Source organism: Coffea arabica, chromosome 7e (genome assembly GCF_036785885.1).
Source record: "Coffea arabica cultivar ET-39 chromosome 7e, Coffea Arabica ET-39 HiFi, whole genome shotgun sequence".
Lineage (NCBI taxonomy): Eukaryota > Viridiplantae > Streptophyta > Magnoliopsida > Gentianales > Rubiaceae > Coffea > Coffea arabica.
Genome location: NC_092323.1, coordinates 46,951,608 through 46,967,888, shown reverse-complemented (window position 1 = coordinate 46,967,888; position 16,281 = coordinate 46,951,608). Strand labels below are relative to the sequence as shown.

The window sequence follows — 16,281 nt, the reverse complement described above, 5'->3', positions numbered from 1 at the left end:
AGCTTGGGAAGCAAAAACCGAGAGCAAGAAACTGGGAAGGGATCTGGGGGAACGGCAAAAGAAGACTTGGAGAGAAAAATGGGAACCAAAGTCCGAGAGAGAGAGAGGTAAGGGGGGTTGGCAGCTGCAATTGACAAAAACAAAAGAAAGAAAAGAGAAAACAGAAAAAGAAGGAATCTGGGCAGCGGAGAGAGGAGAGTTGCGAGTGAAAGAAAGGAGAAATTCTGCGGAGAACAACAGGAGAACTGAGAAAGATAGGAGCACTGAAGCTAATCTGCAAATTCATTCCCCGTAGATCATAACTGGATTTTAGTCACCCTCCTCCAGGCCTTCATCAAGGATCTAAACAGCAAAACAGGTAGCCCTCTACTCCTTTCTTGTGCATGCCCATCCCCATTCGAAGCCCATGAGTGTAACCAAGGATCGGTAAAGCAATCCATTTTTGTTATTTTCTTATGTTTCCGCACATCTCATAGGTCAAAGATGATTTCTTTTCGTTGTTTACCGGTTCTTAGTTTATATTGCCTTGTCGGATGATCTTGTTTCTGGGGTCAGATGATATTGGAGTTGAGATGTTGTGCATAAGATTCTGCTGCGATGAGCTTGAAGTTTTCGACTCATTGTAGCAATGGTCATCTCTTTGTTATCAAATTATTGCTTTGTATCTGTGCTGAATTTTCCCGTATGTAGTAGCATCATTGGATTTGTTGGGAGTAAGTACCTGCATTTGTGTTGTTAGCAAGCTATTGAGGGTGTTCTGGTCAAACGAAATTGCGGCAAGTCTTCACGTTGCTTGCTGCATTTTAGATCTGTTGTTTGTGGTGCCGGTTTCATTCTCCTTTTTCCTGTTTGTGGTTGTTTTCTTGTATTCCAGTAGAGTCTTATGGATTGCTCAGATTCCAGTAGAGTTTGTTTGGTCCTGATTTGGTGTCTTGAATTTGTTAGCGTACTGGTTGATGAGTTGGTCTTAACAAAAAAAAATGAAAAATCTGTTCGCTGTTGTATGCCTCTGAATGTTGTGAAATTACGTGAGTTGAACTGCAAGTTATAGCAGAATTTTGTCGCAGCAATGATAGGAGCTGCGCTTTTTTCTTCCTTCTCCCTGTCTCAAGCTCGCGGCTGTATTCTTCCTTGGAATGGTCCTTAAATTTGGCCGCATGAGACTGCTGAAATTTCGCAAGTACAGCGAAGGAAATTTGCAGAATGCATGAACTTCTTTGAGTCATTTGCATGAGTTTCTTTTCTATATTTTGCTTTGTTTGCATGTTGAAATCATGTTGCATGTTGCTTAGCTTAAAGCTGTGACGTTGGAGCTGAAGGTATTTAATCAAAGTCGTGTGTTAAAATTGGAAATTTGAGTTAGGAAACCAAAGTGCAGCAGATTTCTCTTCCGGTTGTAGCAGCTTTCATTCTTCAATGTTTGTGTGATTTCCTCCTATATTTTGCTGGTTTGGGACATAAATGTATGTTTTGCTGTCTAGCTTAAAGTCTTGGATGTTAGATTAAGGGAGCTTTGGTTAAGGCATATGTTTGAATTTGAAGTTGGCGATTGAAAGTGAAACATAGAAGAAATGCGGCTGATCTGTTTTGTTTTGTGCAGAAAGTTTCCCACGTAGCTTGCATGAAACTTGCATGAAATGACTTTCTAAAAATTCACCTTGGCCCCCCAAGTCTCTTCTTGTTCCATTAGGACCCAATCAATTAAAAAATTTCATCAAATTGGTCCTTGATAATTTTAATTTGTGCAACTTCATTGCTCGTTGGCTTCAATTAACTACCATGCTTTGTTTCCATTGCGATTAAGTCATGACTTTAGGGGCATTATGACCAAGTGAGCTTGTGTTTGCCTATTTTCTTTAATTTTTCCAAATAAATTGGTACCTTGACCCTTTTATTATTTTGGAGGGTAAATAAGTGATTTCACTTCATTGGGCCCCAATTTCAAGGGAGGTACACTCTATCCCTCACTTGCACTTCATTTGACCCTATGTGCTCCTACGTGCTATGTGAATATGCCTGCCTACTCCGCTTTCCTTACCTCCTTGCATGCATTTACTTGCTTTTACTTTTATTTAAGTTTTATGGGGTATGTGTACACCTCTTGGCTTGTAATAGATAGGGCTCGGAGAGCATCTGGTCCATTTCCCCTTTCCCTTTATGCTTTTATGGGGTATGTGTACACCTCTTGGCTTGTAATAGATAGGGCTCGGAGAGCATCTGGTCCATTTTTCCCTTCCCCTTGTTTGCTTGTTTTTGTTGCTACATGTTTAATTGCTTTGTTAGGGCCTTGCATCTAGTCGAGCATGCTAAATGTTATGTGCTATGTGTTTATACGTGTTTGGCATGTCTACTCGCTTTCTATAGCATGAATGAATGTGATGGATGAATGTACGTCACCACACTAGTCCAATGCTAGTTGTGGCTCATTAGGTATTTCCCCTCGTTAGCACATCATTTGCTTGTTCACCACATATCACGCATTTTCCTTAGTTTTATCATTTGGCATGATCTTCGAACCCCTTTCCCCTCATTTTAGGTTTTGCATCCCATACTAGCTATAGGGTTCATTTTGCTTGAGTGTCCCCTTCTGATAAGGGAAACGAGCGAGTGTGGCTACTCGATGGCCTTAGCACGCTAGTTTTGCCTTCTAATCAAAGGGAAAATCAAAGTCGAAAAGTTAGGAGTCCACCCCCGTACCCGACTTGTTGCATTCCTCTAGGGTCATGCTTTCATTTTTATCACTTACACACTCTCCCACATTTTTTCACATTTCTCAAACCATACTTTTTTACTACATTTTACCTATCACTTGCTTATTTTCACTTCACAAATGACATTCCACTTTACATTATATATCTATTATTCTATTTTCATACACTTGCACACGAAAAACACTTGAACTTTATACAATTTCACACAAGCACCTTTATACAATTTCACACACTTGCACTTACATTTCTTGCATCTTTCATACACTTTCACATTTGCGCACTTGAATCTCATTTGCATCAATCGACCTCTATGAGGCTTTCCTCTGTTGGCCACCACAATTCATGTGGTTTGGGACCACAAGCCTCATAAGAGACATCGTAGACTCTAGGATTGCATTTTTCTTTCCGTTTTGCATTCATATAGTCATGTCCAACGTGCGAACATATATTGGGTAGAAAATTAGGAAAGGTAAGGTTAAGTCGCGCAACTAGCCTTGGCTAGGTCAAAGGGGTGCCTTGGATTCTATCCTTGCCTTCCCCTTTGTCAAACGTGACCCCCGAACCTTTTTCTTTGGCTTACGTGGACTAGGAGTCGTTTTAAAAAGGGTTTTACTACTTTGTCTTTAAAAAACACTTTTTGGGTGACTTGGTACACCCCAAATCTATACCAAGTGGCGACTCCGTCTTCATATTTAAAAAACCCTTTTTAAAATTTCATTTGGCCAAATCGTCGCTTTCCAAAGTCCCATGGCCTTTTTACTTTCCATTTTGCACACGTTCACACCACACATCACACATCACATTCACACCATTCATTCGAAAAGTGGGGCGCGACAATATAAATTATTAATGTATAATATTATTACGTACATTATTGTGTATAATAATGTTATCTATAATATATAATATATATAATATGTAATAATGTATAAATGTATATTATGTATATTATATTATATATATACAATATTATGTATATTATACAAAATGAAAATTATATATTATATATTTATAAATTATAAATTATATAAATATTTATATAATGAAATATATAATAAATATTACAAATTGAAATATTATATAAACACCATATTTATAATATTATAATATTTATAATTAATATTAATGTATATTATATATATTAAACATTTATATATTATATATTTATATATGTATTTATACATATTATAAATATTTTTATATATTTATAATATATTTATATAAATATTATATATTATATAAATTATATATAATATAATATATAATATATAATATATATATTAACATTTATATAAATGTACATTTATACATAATATATATATTAATGTATATTTATAATATATATTTCTATTATGTATTATATATAATATAATACATTTATAATACATTTATACATTTATATTAATATACATAATATTAATTTTACATTTATACATAATATTAATACATTAATACATTTATACTAATTATATTAATACATTTATACATAATATTAATATATATTTATAATATATTAATTTATAATTTATCTAATATTCATTTATAATTTATACATTTATAATAATATACAGTTATACATTTGTAAATATATTTATATTATGTATTATATATAATATAATACATATATAATGCATTTATATATTTTTATATAAATATGTAAATATATTTATTTATAAATGTATTATAAATGCATAAATGTATATTTATATAAAAATATAAAAATTATAAATTATAAATTATACATTTATACATTTATATAATATTCATTTATAATTTATACATTTATAATAATATACATATATAAATATATTTATATTATGTATTATATATATAATACATTTAAATATTTTTATATAAATATATTTATTTATAAATATTTATAAATGTATTATAAATGCATAAATGTATATAAATATAAAAATATAAAAATTAAAAATTATAAAAATACTTAAAAATATGTTTTAAAAATACCTCTAAAAATAATTCAAAAAATATCTACAGTAAAAGTTTTTCATATAGTTTTTGAAAAATAACCCCAAAAATAACTAATCCAAACGGATTTGTATTTAAAAAATGAAATGCTACGGTGCTGGTTTTGAAAAACAACCCCAAAAACAGATAATCCAAACGGAGTACATGTTCGTCTAAATATGAGGGACTAAACATGTGTAATTTTCGTTATGGAAACAGCCCCGCACAATTTCCCGGCTGCTTGGGGTCATAAAGCGGTAAAATACCAACACCTTCTAGTGACCCGCCACAAAGAAGTCACTTTTTATTTTGTTGTTTGTTTGTTTTCCTATGAAACCCTTTTGGAACCAAGAAGAGTCCTGCTGAAGGTGAAAAAAAGATGAAGCTAAAAGCCAATCTCTCCTTTGATGGTAATGATGAAGATCATGATGATGAAAATAAGGAGAAAAAGAGGAAGAAAAATAGGAAGAAGAGTTCTTTTGATGGTGGGTTTGGGGTTAATTTAAAGGAAAATCTGGGTAGTGGATGTTTAGGTGTTAATTTTGGGGAAAACAAAAAAAAGAGTAGCAAAAAATGTAGGGATGATGATGTGGAAAAGAGGGTGGAAGGTGAGAATAATTTAGGTGTGGAAGTGGGTAATATTATTGGTAGTAATTTGGAGGAAAATGGATGGGTATCATCGGTTGATGATGGGGTTGGAGATGGAGAGGGAAAGGAGAAGAAACAGGAGGATTCGAGAAGTTTTTCGAGGCCAATTGGGCTTTTCTGTGACGAGAAGAGCGTGGAAGAAAAGAGGAACTGCAGCAGTGTTGGCGAGAAAATGGAGTCCGGTATCAGAAGGCAGGATAATGTTCCGGGTGATTCGGTGGTTTCGATGAACACTGCACTAGATAAGTTTGTTTATAAGGGCAGTAAAGTTGCAAGCAGTGCTTCCTGTTGGCAAATTCGTCGGCCTTGTGCTGAAAAAATCATGAAACGGAGGGATGAGAAATTGGAGAGGGAACAGGGTCATTTGAAGAATGGGACAGAAATGGTTGGGATTGCATCAGGGAAGAGAAAAAGCGGTGAAAAAGTTGGTCGAAAGAAAGCGAACAAAGAAATTCGAGTTGTGTCTCCTTACTTTGTCAAGTCTGTGGATAAGGAAGTAGTGTTGTTGGGGAAGGAGAAGAATTTGGAAAATGAATCTGGAAATAACGGTGGGATTGCATCAAGGAAAAGAAAAAGTTGCGAAGAGGGTGGTCGGAAGAAAGCAAAAAAGGAAGTTCGAGTTGTTTCTCCTTACTTTCTCAAGTCTGCAGATAGGGAAGCAGTGGCACAGGGGGAGGAGAAGAATTTGGTAAGTGGAAATGGTGAGATTTTAGGTGTTAATTTTGGGGAAAAGAAAAAAGAGAGGAGACAAAAATGCAGGGCTAATGCTGTGGAAAAGAGGGTGGAAGGTGAGCATAATTTAGGTGTGAAAGTAGGCAATATTATTGGTAGTACTTTGGAGAAAAATGGTTGGGATTCATTGGTTGATGGTAGGGTTGGAGATGGAGAGGGGAAGGAGATGAAACAGGAGTATTTGAGTAATTGTTTGAGGCCAATTGGGTTTTTTTGTGATGAGAAGAGACTGGAAAAAAAGAGGAATTGCAGCAGTATTGCCGAGACAATGGAGTCTGGTATCAGAAGTGAGGTTACTGTTCCAGGTAAGTCGATGAACAAAGCACTAGATAATTTATTTTCGCAGTTTGCTTATAAGGGCAGTAAAGTTGAAAGAAATGCTTCACGTGGGCAAATTCGCCAGCCTTGTTTTGAGAAGATCATGAAACAAGGGGATGAGAGTTTGAAGAATGAGAAAGAAATTGTTGGGATTGCATCACAGAAGAGAAAAGGTAATGAAAAGGGTGGCCAAAAGGAAGAGAGCAAAGAAATTCGAGTTGTTTCTCCTTACTTTGTCAAGTCTGTGGATAAGTCTATGGGTGAGGAAGTAGTGGCACAGGGGGAGGAGAAGAATTTGGAAAATGGATCGGGAAATAATGGTGGTATTGGACCAAAGAAAAGAAAAAGTTACCAAGAGGTTGGTCGGAAGAAAGCAAAAAAAGAAGTAGTGGCACGGCTGGGGGAGAAGAATTTGGTAAATAGAAAAGGTGAGATTGCATCTGGGGTGGGAAAACGTGGTGTAAAGGGTCAAAAGAAAGCAAGGAAAGAAATTCGAGTTGTTTCTCCTTACTTTTTTAAGTCTACAGATAATGGAGAGGTGGCAAAGGGGGAAGATGCAGTGGAAGTCATAGTTCTGCCAAAACGAAGTAAACGTGATAAAAAGCGTGCTTTTTCTCATGCCCAGAAACGAGATGAGGCTTACCAACGAAAGACTTTGGAAAACTCATGGAAGCCACCACGATCCCCTTTCAATCTACTCCAGGAAAATCATGCTCATGATCCTTGGAGGGTATTGGTTATTTGTATACTTCTCAATTGCACAACAGGTTTACAGGTTATTAACTGACTCCTGTTTCTTGCTTCGACTTGAGTCCAGACATGTCTGTTAGAATTGAATCTTTTCTAATTGGTTTACCCACTTCATTAAGCAGAATTGTTTAGTTTCGTCTTGTGGTCATTTGACACTTCCTCTGCATGAGATAAGGAGAAATATGCTTATTCTGGAACATGCTTTTTCTTAATTCTGGTGAACTTTATTAATCTGTATCGTTTCTTTGACCAGGTCTGTGTGGACATAGAATAAAACTATCCAAATACTTCTCGTTGCTCCAGGGAAACTATACATTCTGCACAATAGTTAGATTTTCCTGACAATTGTCACCAAACTAGTCAACAAATTTCTTTTGCTTAACAGAATTTCATGCCTGCTGCCATGCGTATCTCTACTTTTCCCTGATTTGGCTGATTCCAACAATTCAGATCAATACTGTTCATATCATTGAAATTGAGGGAATCATCAAGACATATTAGCATTTAATTAAGACCATTTAGGGGTTGCAGATCGTCATGCATCCTTTATGTTTCTAAAACACAATAGCTAATAGGGACTGTCCCAGAAAAGTTGTTTTTTTTTTCTTTCCTTTTGGACAAAATACAAAGAGATTGAAACTTGCAGGGAGAATCCACTGTACAATTTGCAATTTATGAGCTTTTATTGAGTTGGGAGGATGTGTAACTTAATGCGATTAATGGAACAAAGTTTCTGAAGTTACAACTACTCCTCAAGGACAGAAGCAGATGCCACTAAGGAAAGGTATTTGAGTTGTATCTGGCTCTTGAGCAGCAATACATCATTGGGAAACTAAAACCTATTTGTTTAATTGGAGAGAAGCTCCTTAAAGTACCCTTTCTACTGAAGGAAGCATGCTAATGCCAAGAAGAGATGATACTCATGTCATATCTGCTTCTTTCCTGTTCTAACTTTTTTGAGGTAGGGAATAGGCCTTCATTTGGTTTATATTTTTAGCAATTGAATTTCCAGTTCTTTAAAATGGGCTGAAGAAGGGAGGATCATTCTCTGACAGAACCCACCGAAATTCATTTTCCACTTTCCAAACTGTTAAATGATAAACCATCGTTTTTCTTTGTGTCCCCTAAAATTCTATTGGAGGAATGTAGTTTAAATTTTTGCCAAGATTTCAGAAGGAAAAGGGAGTGGGATTTTTTTCCTGATAACATATTCTGTTTTGCAGTAGTCGATGTGTTTTATTCCTAGTCTATAATTTATGCTTAATACACTGTTGTTTCAGAATTAAGAGCTAGTATTCCAAGTACTAGTGCACTTTGTATGAATGATGTGGAGAGAATTTGTTGTTGAAAAGGTCGTATGCCACATATGTCTAATATTTGGTAAAATTCCATGCAGGTTAGAAGAGTCATAGATGAGCTTTTCACCCTGTGTCCAACTGCTCAAAGTGCAAGCCATATTTCTGCGGAGGACATAGAAAAGATTATACAACCTTTAGGCTTGCATAGGAAGAGGGCAGTGATGATTAAGCGTTTCTCTGCGGAATATCTTGGAGAAAGTTGGACTCATGTGACACAACTGCATGGTATAGGAAAGTAAGTTTGCAAACCCTCTTACATTGATAATGTAAATTTCCCTTTTTAATCCAATTGGAAGCAATTCAACTGCTCATGAAGATGTATTGGAGCCTTTCTCCATGTATCTGAGTTTGATATTTAGTGCAAGCATAAAGCTCGGCATATAATTTCTGATTTTGTAATTGACATCCTAGAAGGCGAAAGGGAAAATTTGGCATGTTATTGTAGAGTTTTCTAAGCCCTTTCAATGCCTTTTTTCTCATGGAGTGTGTTACAGCGTGCTGTAACAATTATAATCTAGATATTCAAGGCTTCAAAGTAATTTCCTCAACCTTTTATTTCTGCAAGTTCATTGATTGCTTTTTAACTTTTCAAACAAATTTGAAATCTCAATTACGAACTTGTTTCTTTCATGGCCTTCTCTGTCTCTCTCTCTAATAACAGAGGAAAATAGTTTTATTTACATTAGCATGTCCTCTTCTTATTTTTGTGATAGTTCACCACAGTTAATGGCACATTGCTTTTGGAGCAATCCAGAGCCAAATTTTGGCAGGTGGGTAATTCAACTGTGGCATTACCTTACATTGATGCTGGTAAATGTATATCCAAAGGGGGTCAATTGTGACAAGATATAATGGTGACGGTTATGGATAGATACTGGAAGTTTTTGCAAATAGTGTACTACCTGTTCCTACTTCTGCTTCTCTCTATCTTCTTGTCTGCTGTGTCCTCTTTCAATTTGCTCTTGTACAACTTCTTCTGCTGCCTCCTGCTTCTTCTGGGGTCAATGCTTTCTTCATTTGCTACAGCTAAAAAAGAGGGTGTTATCCTTGAATCTGATTGATGTCTCTGACGTGACCGGCCTTTCTCATTATTATGGATCTTCCAGAAAAGGAACCTCTATAGGTATAAGCACAATCAAGCATAACTTTTCCTTATTGTTGAAAGGGAGGATGGTAATCATGCATGTGGAGAACGGTAGTGTGAGGAAAAACATGAACCTGGGATTTGACATTCTTTTATGAGACTGATTTTACTAAATAGTAAATATGCTTCTAGTTTTTTGCCTTTTTACTTGTTTTCATTGTAACATGTCGGATTACTCCTCCAAAAATATTTGCACCTGCCTCCCCATGTCTGAATATATTTGAATATTTGATTTTTTTTTCTGTTGCTCAATCTCCCAGCTCCCTGCATTTCCACATTTTGACTCCCTATGATGCGTCTCCATATCCCAGTTGTCAATTCCCATTCCTGTCACTCCACTCTACTAAGCTACATTTTCCACCAAGCCAAACCCCGATCACCACTCTACTAGCCCCTTGCACCTGCCTCCACCCTTTTATTACAAGTCGCTGCATCTCACTAGCAAATCTAATGCCTCCTTTTTAGAATCCCGACATGCATAGAGGAGAGAAAAAAATCCAACTCCTCCCTGGCCAGAAATTATTGCCCACTGTCATGTCAACCTTACCTGTTTTCCATGAAATTTGGGGTGTGATTAGTCGTGAATAGAATTTTGGTTTTCGTCAAAATGAATTTCTTTAATATGTCTATAGTCATAATGATGCCTTTCCTTCTCTTAAACTTGATTAATCCCATGAATGCGTAAATCTCCCCTGAGGATTTTCTTCGAGGCCATAATGTGGCTCATGTAGTAGGAGTAGAGCCACTTGTATGGAATCAAAACATGGCATCCTATGTTGAAGATTAAGCAAACATAAGAGCAGTTGATTGTAAGCTTGGCCGTTCTATGGAACCATATGGTGAGAATATATCTGAAGGATGGAACAAACCTTCAAGGTTGGACGCATGCTTTGGGAGGAGCAATTTTATGACTATGATGATGAAGGTTTAGAATTTGGCATTAGAGTGTTTGCTAGGCTGGTTTGTTAGTATAGTGGCTTTGGCGGAAACATGGAAGAAGGCAATTGTCAAAATATTTTTTGTTTTTGTACAGAAAGGGTAGTTTTGGATTTTTGAGAAAAAATATAGCCTTTTGGGTTTATATTATTATATGAACAGTAAAAGTAAGGGAGGCAGGTGTAATTTAATAAACTTGAGGGGAGATCTCTGCAATTGTCAAAAACCTCAGGGGAGGTTTCTAAAATTATCCCTAAAAGAAAACTGTATACTCCAGAAAAGAACTTGAAAATCTAACTAATTGATTATATCAACTTGCAAATTTGCGCTGCACTGTTTTTAGTTGTTAAATTAATATTGATGATGAAACGCACAAACTCCTCCTTGAAAATTAACATGGCAGAATTCTTGACAAGCAATAGAAGCTAGTACTTGAAACAAAATTTGCGCTTTATCTTTTTTAGTCATTAAATTAGTATTGATGATAAAACACAGAAACTCCTCCTCGAAAATTAAATTAGCAGAATTCCTGGCAAGCAATGGAAGCTATTATTTGAAACACGTAAAAAGAACCTATTGGGAAAGATGAAAACAACTTAATCCTTGCATCTAGAAATTTTGTGTTGGCACTCTCAAAGTATGTCATAGTAAACTCCTTTGATGGTGTTTCTTATTTCCTTCTAGAGTGGCACGACATTTGAACAGCACTACTATGAAACATCTAGTGGCTTAACATATTTGATTTCTGGAATTATTAAGGGTTTAATTGATTCTAAAGAGTATAGCCAAATTCAATTACAAGGAACCAGACTGGGCAAGCTGTGCTAGAAATCTCCAGACTTAGACTATAACTAATTTTTTATATTTATAGGCAATATGTTACTGAACCATTGTTGACCCATTTCTTCACCAGCATGTACTGCAAATGCAGAATGTGAACTTTGACCAATTCCCCTTTCTTGCCACCTCTATTGGAAGATTTTGCAATACTTCTATTTCAAAAGCTTTCCTGGAAGTGCTGCTGGAGTCTGATTCATTCTGTATTTTTTTATTAGTCTACGAGTTCAATTTCTTCCTTCTTGTAGTCTTTTCTTTCCTTTGAAGTTGTTTATGAAATCTAGCAAATCTTTGTACCACTGGCTGGTGATCATGATTCTTACTCCCAAGTCTTGTGCATTTAATAGTTGGAAATTTACTTTTAAGGACCATTTATAAGTCATCCTACTTGGTCAGAGGAGAACCAATTTTATTCTGGTCTTTCTGCAAATACTTGTGGTACTGTATCCCCTTAAAACATGGACCAGTTGTAAAAGCTTTTCTATCTTACTCTATTAATATACAATAACTACCCTGTACGTGGATTAGTCCGTGGGTCAGATCCATTTTGTCATGGGTGGTGTTGTGGCTCTTTCTTGCACGACCTTCCCTACCCTTGTCAAAATAGAAAATGTTTTAGCAATTACAGAACATTTGAAACAGTTTAACATTTTTGGTCCTGATAATTTCTCTGCATAATCCTTTGTGTCTAACTAGATTATATACCTAAGAAGGCTCCCTGTGCAGTTTTTGGATTACCCTGAACCAGAATTGAAACCATGTCTCACAAGTTTTTAGCTTTCTGATTGTAGTGAATATATCGTCTAAACAAAGTTGATTTCCTGCAAAACAACTTTTCTGCATTTTAGGCAATGTGGTACATACTGTTGCTTAATGAGGTCAGGCCTTTAAAATGAAGAGTTGTCAAGCTCAATGCCTCTCTTCCCTCTTCTTGTCCTTTCATTATGCTTCGTCTGCCTGCTGCTTCTTGCATCTTTTAGTATGCAAATGATGTGTTTTTATGAGACTGATTTTACTAAATAGTAAATAATTTTCAAATCTTATACCTTTTTCCCTGTTTGCACTTTAAGATGTAACATTACTCCTCCAAACATATTTGCACCCTGTACTCCTCCACCTATATCTGAAGATGTATGACCATTTGATCTTTCTGTTCTCCCACCTTCCAACTTCCTGCATTCACCCTTTTAGACTCGTGTGCCTCCATTGCATTGTTGTCGACCTCCATAATTGCTACTCCATCCTGCTACAACCAAGCTTTATCCATTACACAAAACCACATCAGAACCATTCAACCGAGATGTTGCTTGCTAAAATGGTTTTATCCTATGCTTGAATTGTACTTTTTTGAATTGCAATTGGTTGGCAGTTAATCGAATGCTGACTCAGCAAGACTAAGTTACATAGCTGTCAATTAGATACAGTTAGTTACTGAGTCAATTATTTGCGGTTAGGCACAGTTGTTGGTTACCATTGGTTAGAAATGGGAGTTGGATGAATGAATGATGAGGGAGGAAGTCAGTCTGAATTGCTGCCAAATTTTCTCAAGTTCTTTCATTGCAATTTTCTCAGTTCACTATCATTCTTTAATAAGTTATTTTTCTCTAGTTTTTAAATTGTATTCTCCATTTCAACTTACAATTCCTGAGCTAAAAGGGTTTGAGACTTCCCCTGCCTTCTGCATGACTTCTACCCTGTCAGTACAAGCTCGCCAACAAATCCAACTGTCATTTTCTAGCAACCAAAAAGGGGGGAAAATTCAACTTTTCCTTTGGGTAGGAACTATTGTTCAGTACCATCTCAGGCTCTTCCCCTTTCTTCGTCCCTTGATTGGCACAATCTTCTGTGTTTAAGATGCAGTTTAACGTAGAATAGGTGATAGTGTCTGATTTGAAAGGATGGAGCTATGATGCTCTAGTGGCTGAATTGAGAATGTGAATGGATTAGCTTAGGGATGCTACTGCAGAAATGTATTAGATTAATAGGAAATATAGAAGGAAGAAGAAAAATTGGAAAACTGTATGTTGACAATTTAATTAGATAATAGAGGACATAAAGCTTTTTTAAAATGTCTAAATCATTTGCACCTAAGAGTTTCTAGTCTATTCGGCTCATTTAGCACAGAATACAGATTTAAGGGTAGAATCTTGGAGTCAATAGTATTGGGAACTTACACCTAGTTTGAATTGGTATCCTGTATTTTTGCCCGAATAAAATGGAAACACTCACCAGAACAACTTTCTGATATACTCTGTGTGAGTGCAGAGGGAAGCATGGTAGAAGTATCCACATTAAGTTTCGAATTGCATTATTTTAGTGGAAACTATTTTCATTTTTGTGAACAGTCATAAGAGCCAATACTTAATTTTCCTTAGTCATTTTACATCTTCCTGGTGAAGTTAGAAGGGAAGAGAGAGAGAGAGAGAGCCCGCGGGGGGGGGGGGGGGGAGGGAGGCTGGATGCAGGAAGTGTATGAAGACACAAATCTACAGTCATCTCACTTTGTTCTTGATCTTTTGGTGTCTGTCCGTTAGAAATTGCTTGAAGCTGTTGATAACTTTTTGAATAACCTGATTCACTGAAGGTTCTTGCCTTTTTGGTGAACGTGCTTCATTCCACTTATCTTGCTCCATAGATTTTATGGTTTCTCAATAGATTTTACGGTTTCTCATTTTTTAGATTGATATGTGGTTCTATCAATTTGCGTAATTGGTTGCCAATTATGTACTTACGTTAAAGTAAATTTTTTATGGAGGTGTTATATGCTAGAATAGAAATTAAAAGATGTTTTAGACTATTGAATCATGTTAGTGGAACAAAATGCTGTTACCAAGGGTATGTGGATGTGTAGTGATTGTAGATTTTGATTGTTCTGAAATAATGAAATGCGTAAACATGATTATTTGCCTTAAATTTTTTTATCTGAACAGCATAATTTGCATTTGAAAGCATCTTGTTCACATTTGATTGTCCTGTTTCTCTCCCTCTCTAATCTTTTTTTTTTGTGCTTTCTATGATGTTAACATTGTTAAACAAGCAAAAGTACCTTTTGTCTCCTGAAATTAATCTTCCTTACTGACAAGCACCATGTTGTTACCAATTACTTTTTTTGTCTTGGAATAATAGGTAATTTACAAAAGAAGGCATTTTTACCAAGTTTGACATTGACACCCATTTTTGTCAAACCTTTCAGCTGAAATTTTACTTTTCTTAAAAAGAAAAAATTAAGGAAAAAGGGGTAGCCCAGTTTTGGTGTCAACAGAGTTGGTAGTTCCCCACTCCCAAAATCCTGCACAAAATACAAACAGAGATAGAGTTGCAAACCTTATATGATGACTCTCTTTTATCCAGGCTTCAGACAATTTGTTTGGATCAAAATTAAAGGTATGATATTTCTGGACGGTAGACCACATAAAAGATAGTGAAACAAGCAGTGTTTTTCTGAAGCAGGCAAATTAATGTGTTGCAGTCAATTAACTATGACAGTTGTAACCCCTTTTGATTTCTTATGTAGTTTTCCCTTAAGTTTGACTGGACAATAAAGCTAAGGGACTTCTATTTGTGGTAACTGCTGACTTCAATCAATTCTTGAATAACTATGAATGAATTGAAAAGCTTGAAATTTTTTGTCTTGATTCATGAAACCTTGATAAAATGAATACTCAATCGTATAAGAGAAGGATATGCAATTGAATTCAGAGGTGCATTCTTGTTATTGGTGTTTTTGTATTTGAGAAGTGCTGATTTTCGAGTCAATGGTTAGACAGCAAGAAGTTGCGAGCAGAGACCCAAGATAAGGGGTCCTGGTGTTTGATTTATATTCCCAGTTGGTGGAAATAATTTTCATATCCTAGTCTTTCCTTGCGAGTGCCTATGGTAACATGTTCTTGTTTTTGCTGGTAGAATTGCTTAATGAGGGTATGGTAAATGTTTGTATTTTTAGTAATTCTTGTCTTGATAACCTTTCAATCAAAAGTCAAAGTGGCTGGCAGATTTTTAATTATATGACATGGTCAAAATTGAAACGTATTCCACTACATTTTGCCAGTGTCACATGTGCAGACATACCTTATGGTACAAGTTATTTTTCTCACTCTCAGGATTTTGGCTGTACCATAGCTGTAGAAAACCCAAAATGTACACAAACCCTGTAGATCATTGACTTGTATAAAAGAGTTTCTCAAATTTGGCGTCAATTAAACTGATATTCTTTTTTTGGCCAGGTATGCAGCTGATGCATATGCCATATTCTGCACAGGAAAGTGGGATCGCGTCACACCATCAGACCACAAGCTAAATGAGTACTGGGATTTCCTTCGGGCAGGTTGTGCGACATAAAACTTAAGCAAAAAGATGTCGCATTTTTGTGCATTCTAACTTAAAAAGATAGGAATCTCGCCGTATCGTTTTGGTTTCCTCATTTCTCTCTTTCTGCCAGGTTGATCTTGATAGTGAAGCATAGCAGTTTAGGCTTCCAAAGTATGGTCTCATTCCATCTTGTATATGAAAACGTTGGTTTTGGTTTTGGATAATCCAGTTTCTAAGTAATGATGTGTTCCCCGTTCTCTAGATTAGCTAGACTTGTATACACATGGTATGGATGTCTGGCCTTGGGGCACCAGAGTGTTCCTAATGGTTAGGGTCACTGGTTGACCATATGATGATTTGCAGGAAATTTCTTGCATAGAACTGGTCTGTGTTACTCAAAGGTCCAAGTGCTAGCACGTTAAGCTTCCGAATAGGAGTTTTAGAAAAGGTGAAAGCAAGCGTGATCTATAAAAGTAGACACAGGTCTATGCCAGAAATGCTGCTTCTAGTATTATCATTAACCCTTGATGATTTTTGGGGCCTGATTGATCAGTATCAAGACTTTTGC

The 16,281-nt window shown here is 35.9% G+C and overlaps 1 protein-coding gene across 2 annotated transcripts; it reads left to right on the top strand.

Annotated features, from left to right (window-relative positions):
* Positions 1 to 4,884: 4,884 nt before the first annotated feature.
* LOC113701908 (uncharacterized) lies at positions 4,885 to 15,953 on the top strand. 2 transcript variants are annotated; one of them, XR_011818376.1, is made up of 4 exons: positions 4,885 to 7,155; positions 8,527 to 8,723; positions 9,515 to 9,611; positions 15,629 to 15,953. XR_011818376.1 is itself a non-coding variant. In XM_027222802.2 (3 exons), exons 1-3 carry the CDS (start codon positions 5,062 to 5,064, stop codon positions 15,741 to 15,743), a joined length of 2,406 nt encoding a protein of 801 aa, XP_027078603.1. In that variant the 5' UTR covers positions 4,886 to 5,061; the 3' UTR covers positions 15,744 to 15,953. The 2 variants fall into 2 exon arrangements, 1 of the variants encoding a protein (XP_027078603.1); XM_027222802.2 differs by lacking the exon at positions 9,515 to 9,611 and having other exon boundaries at positions 4,886 to 7,155.
* The last annotated feature ends 328 nt before the right edge of the window (positions 15,954 to 16,281 follow it).

Excerpts from the sequence above, each read along its gene's own strand:
- LOC113701908 (XM_027222802.2), top strand. The coding sequence starts at position 5,062 with ATGAAGCTAAAAGCCAATCTCTCCTTTGATGGTAATGATGAAGATCAT. Across the intron at positions 7,156-8,526 it reads ATTGCACAACAGGTTTACAG|GTTAGAAGAGTCATAGATGA; the intron begins GTTATTAACTGA and ends AATTCCATGCAG. Across the intron at positions 8,724-15,628 it reads CAACTGCATGGTATAGGAAA|GTATGCAGCTGATGCATATG; the intron begins GTAAGTTTGCAA and ends TTTTTTGGCCAG.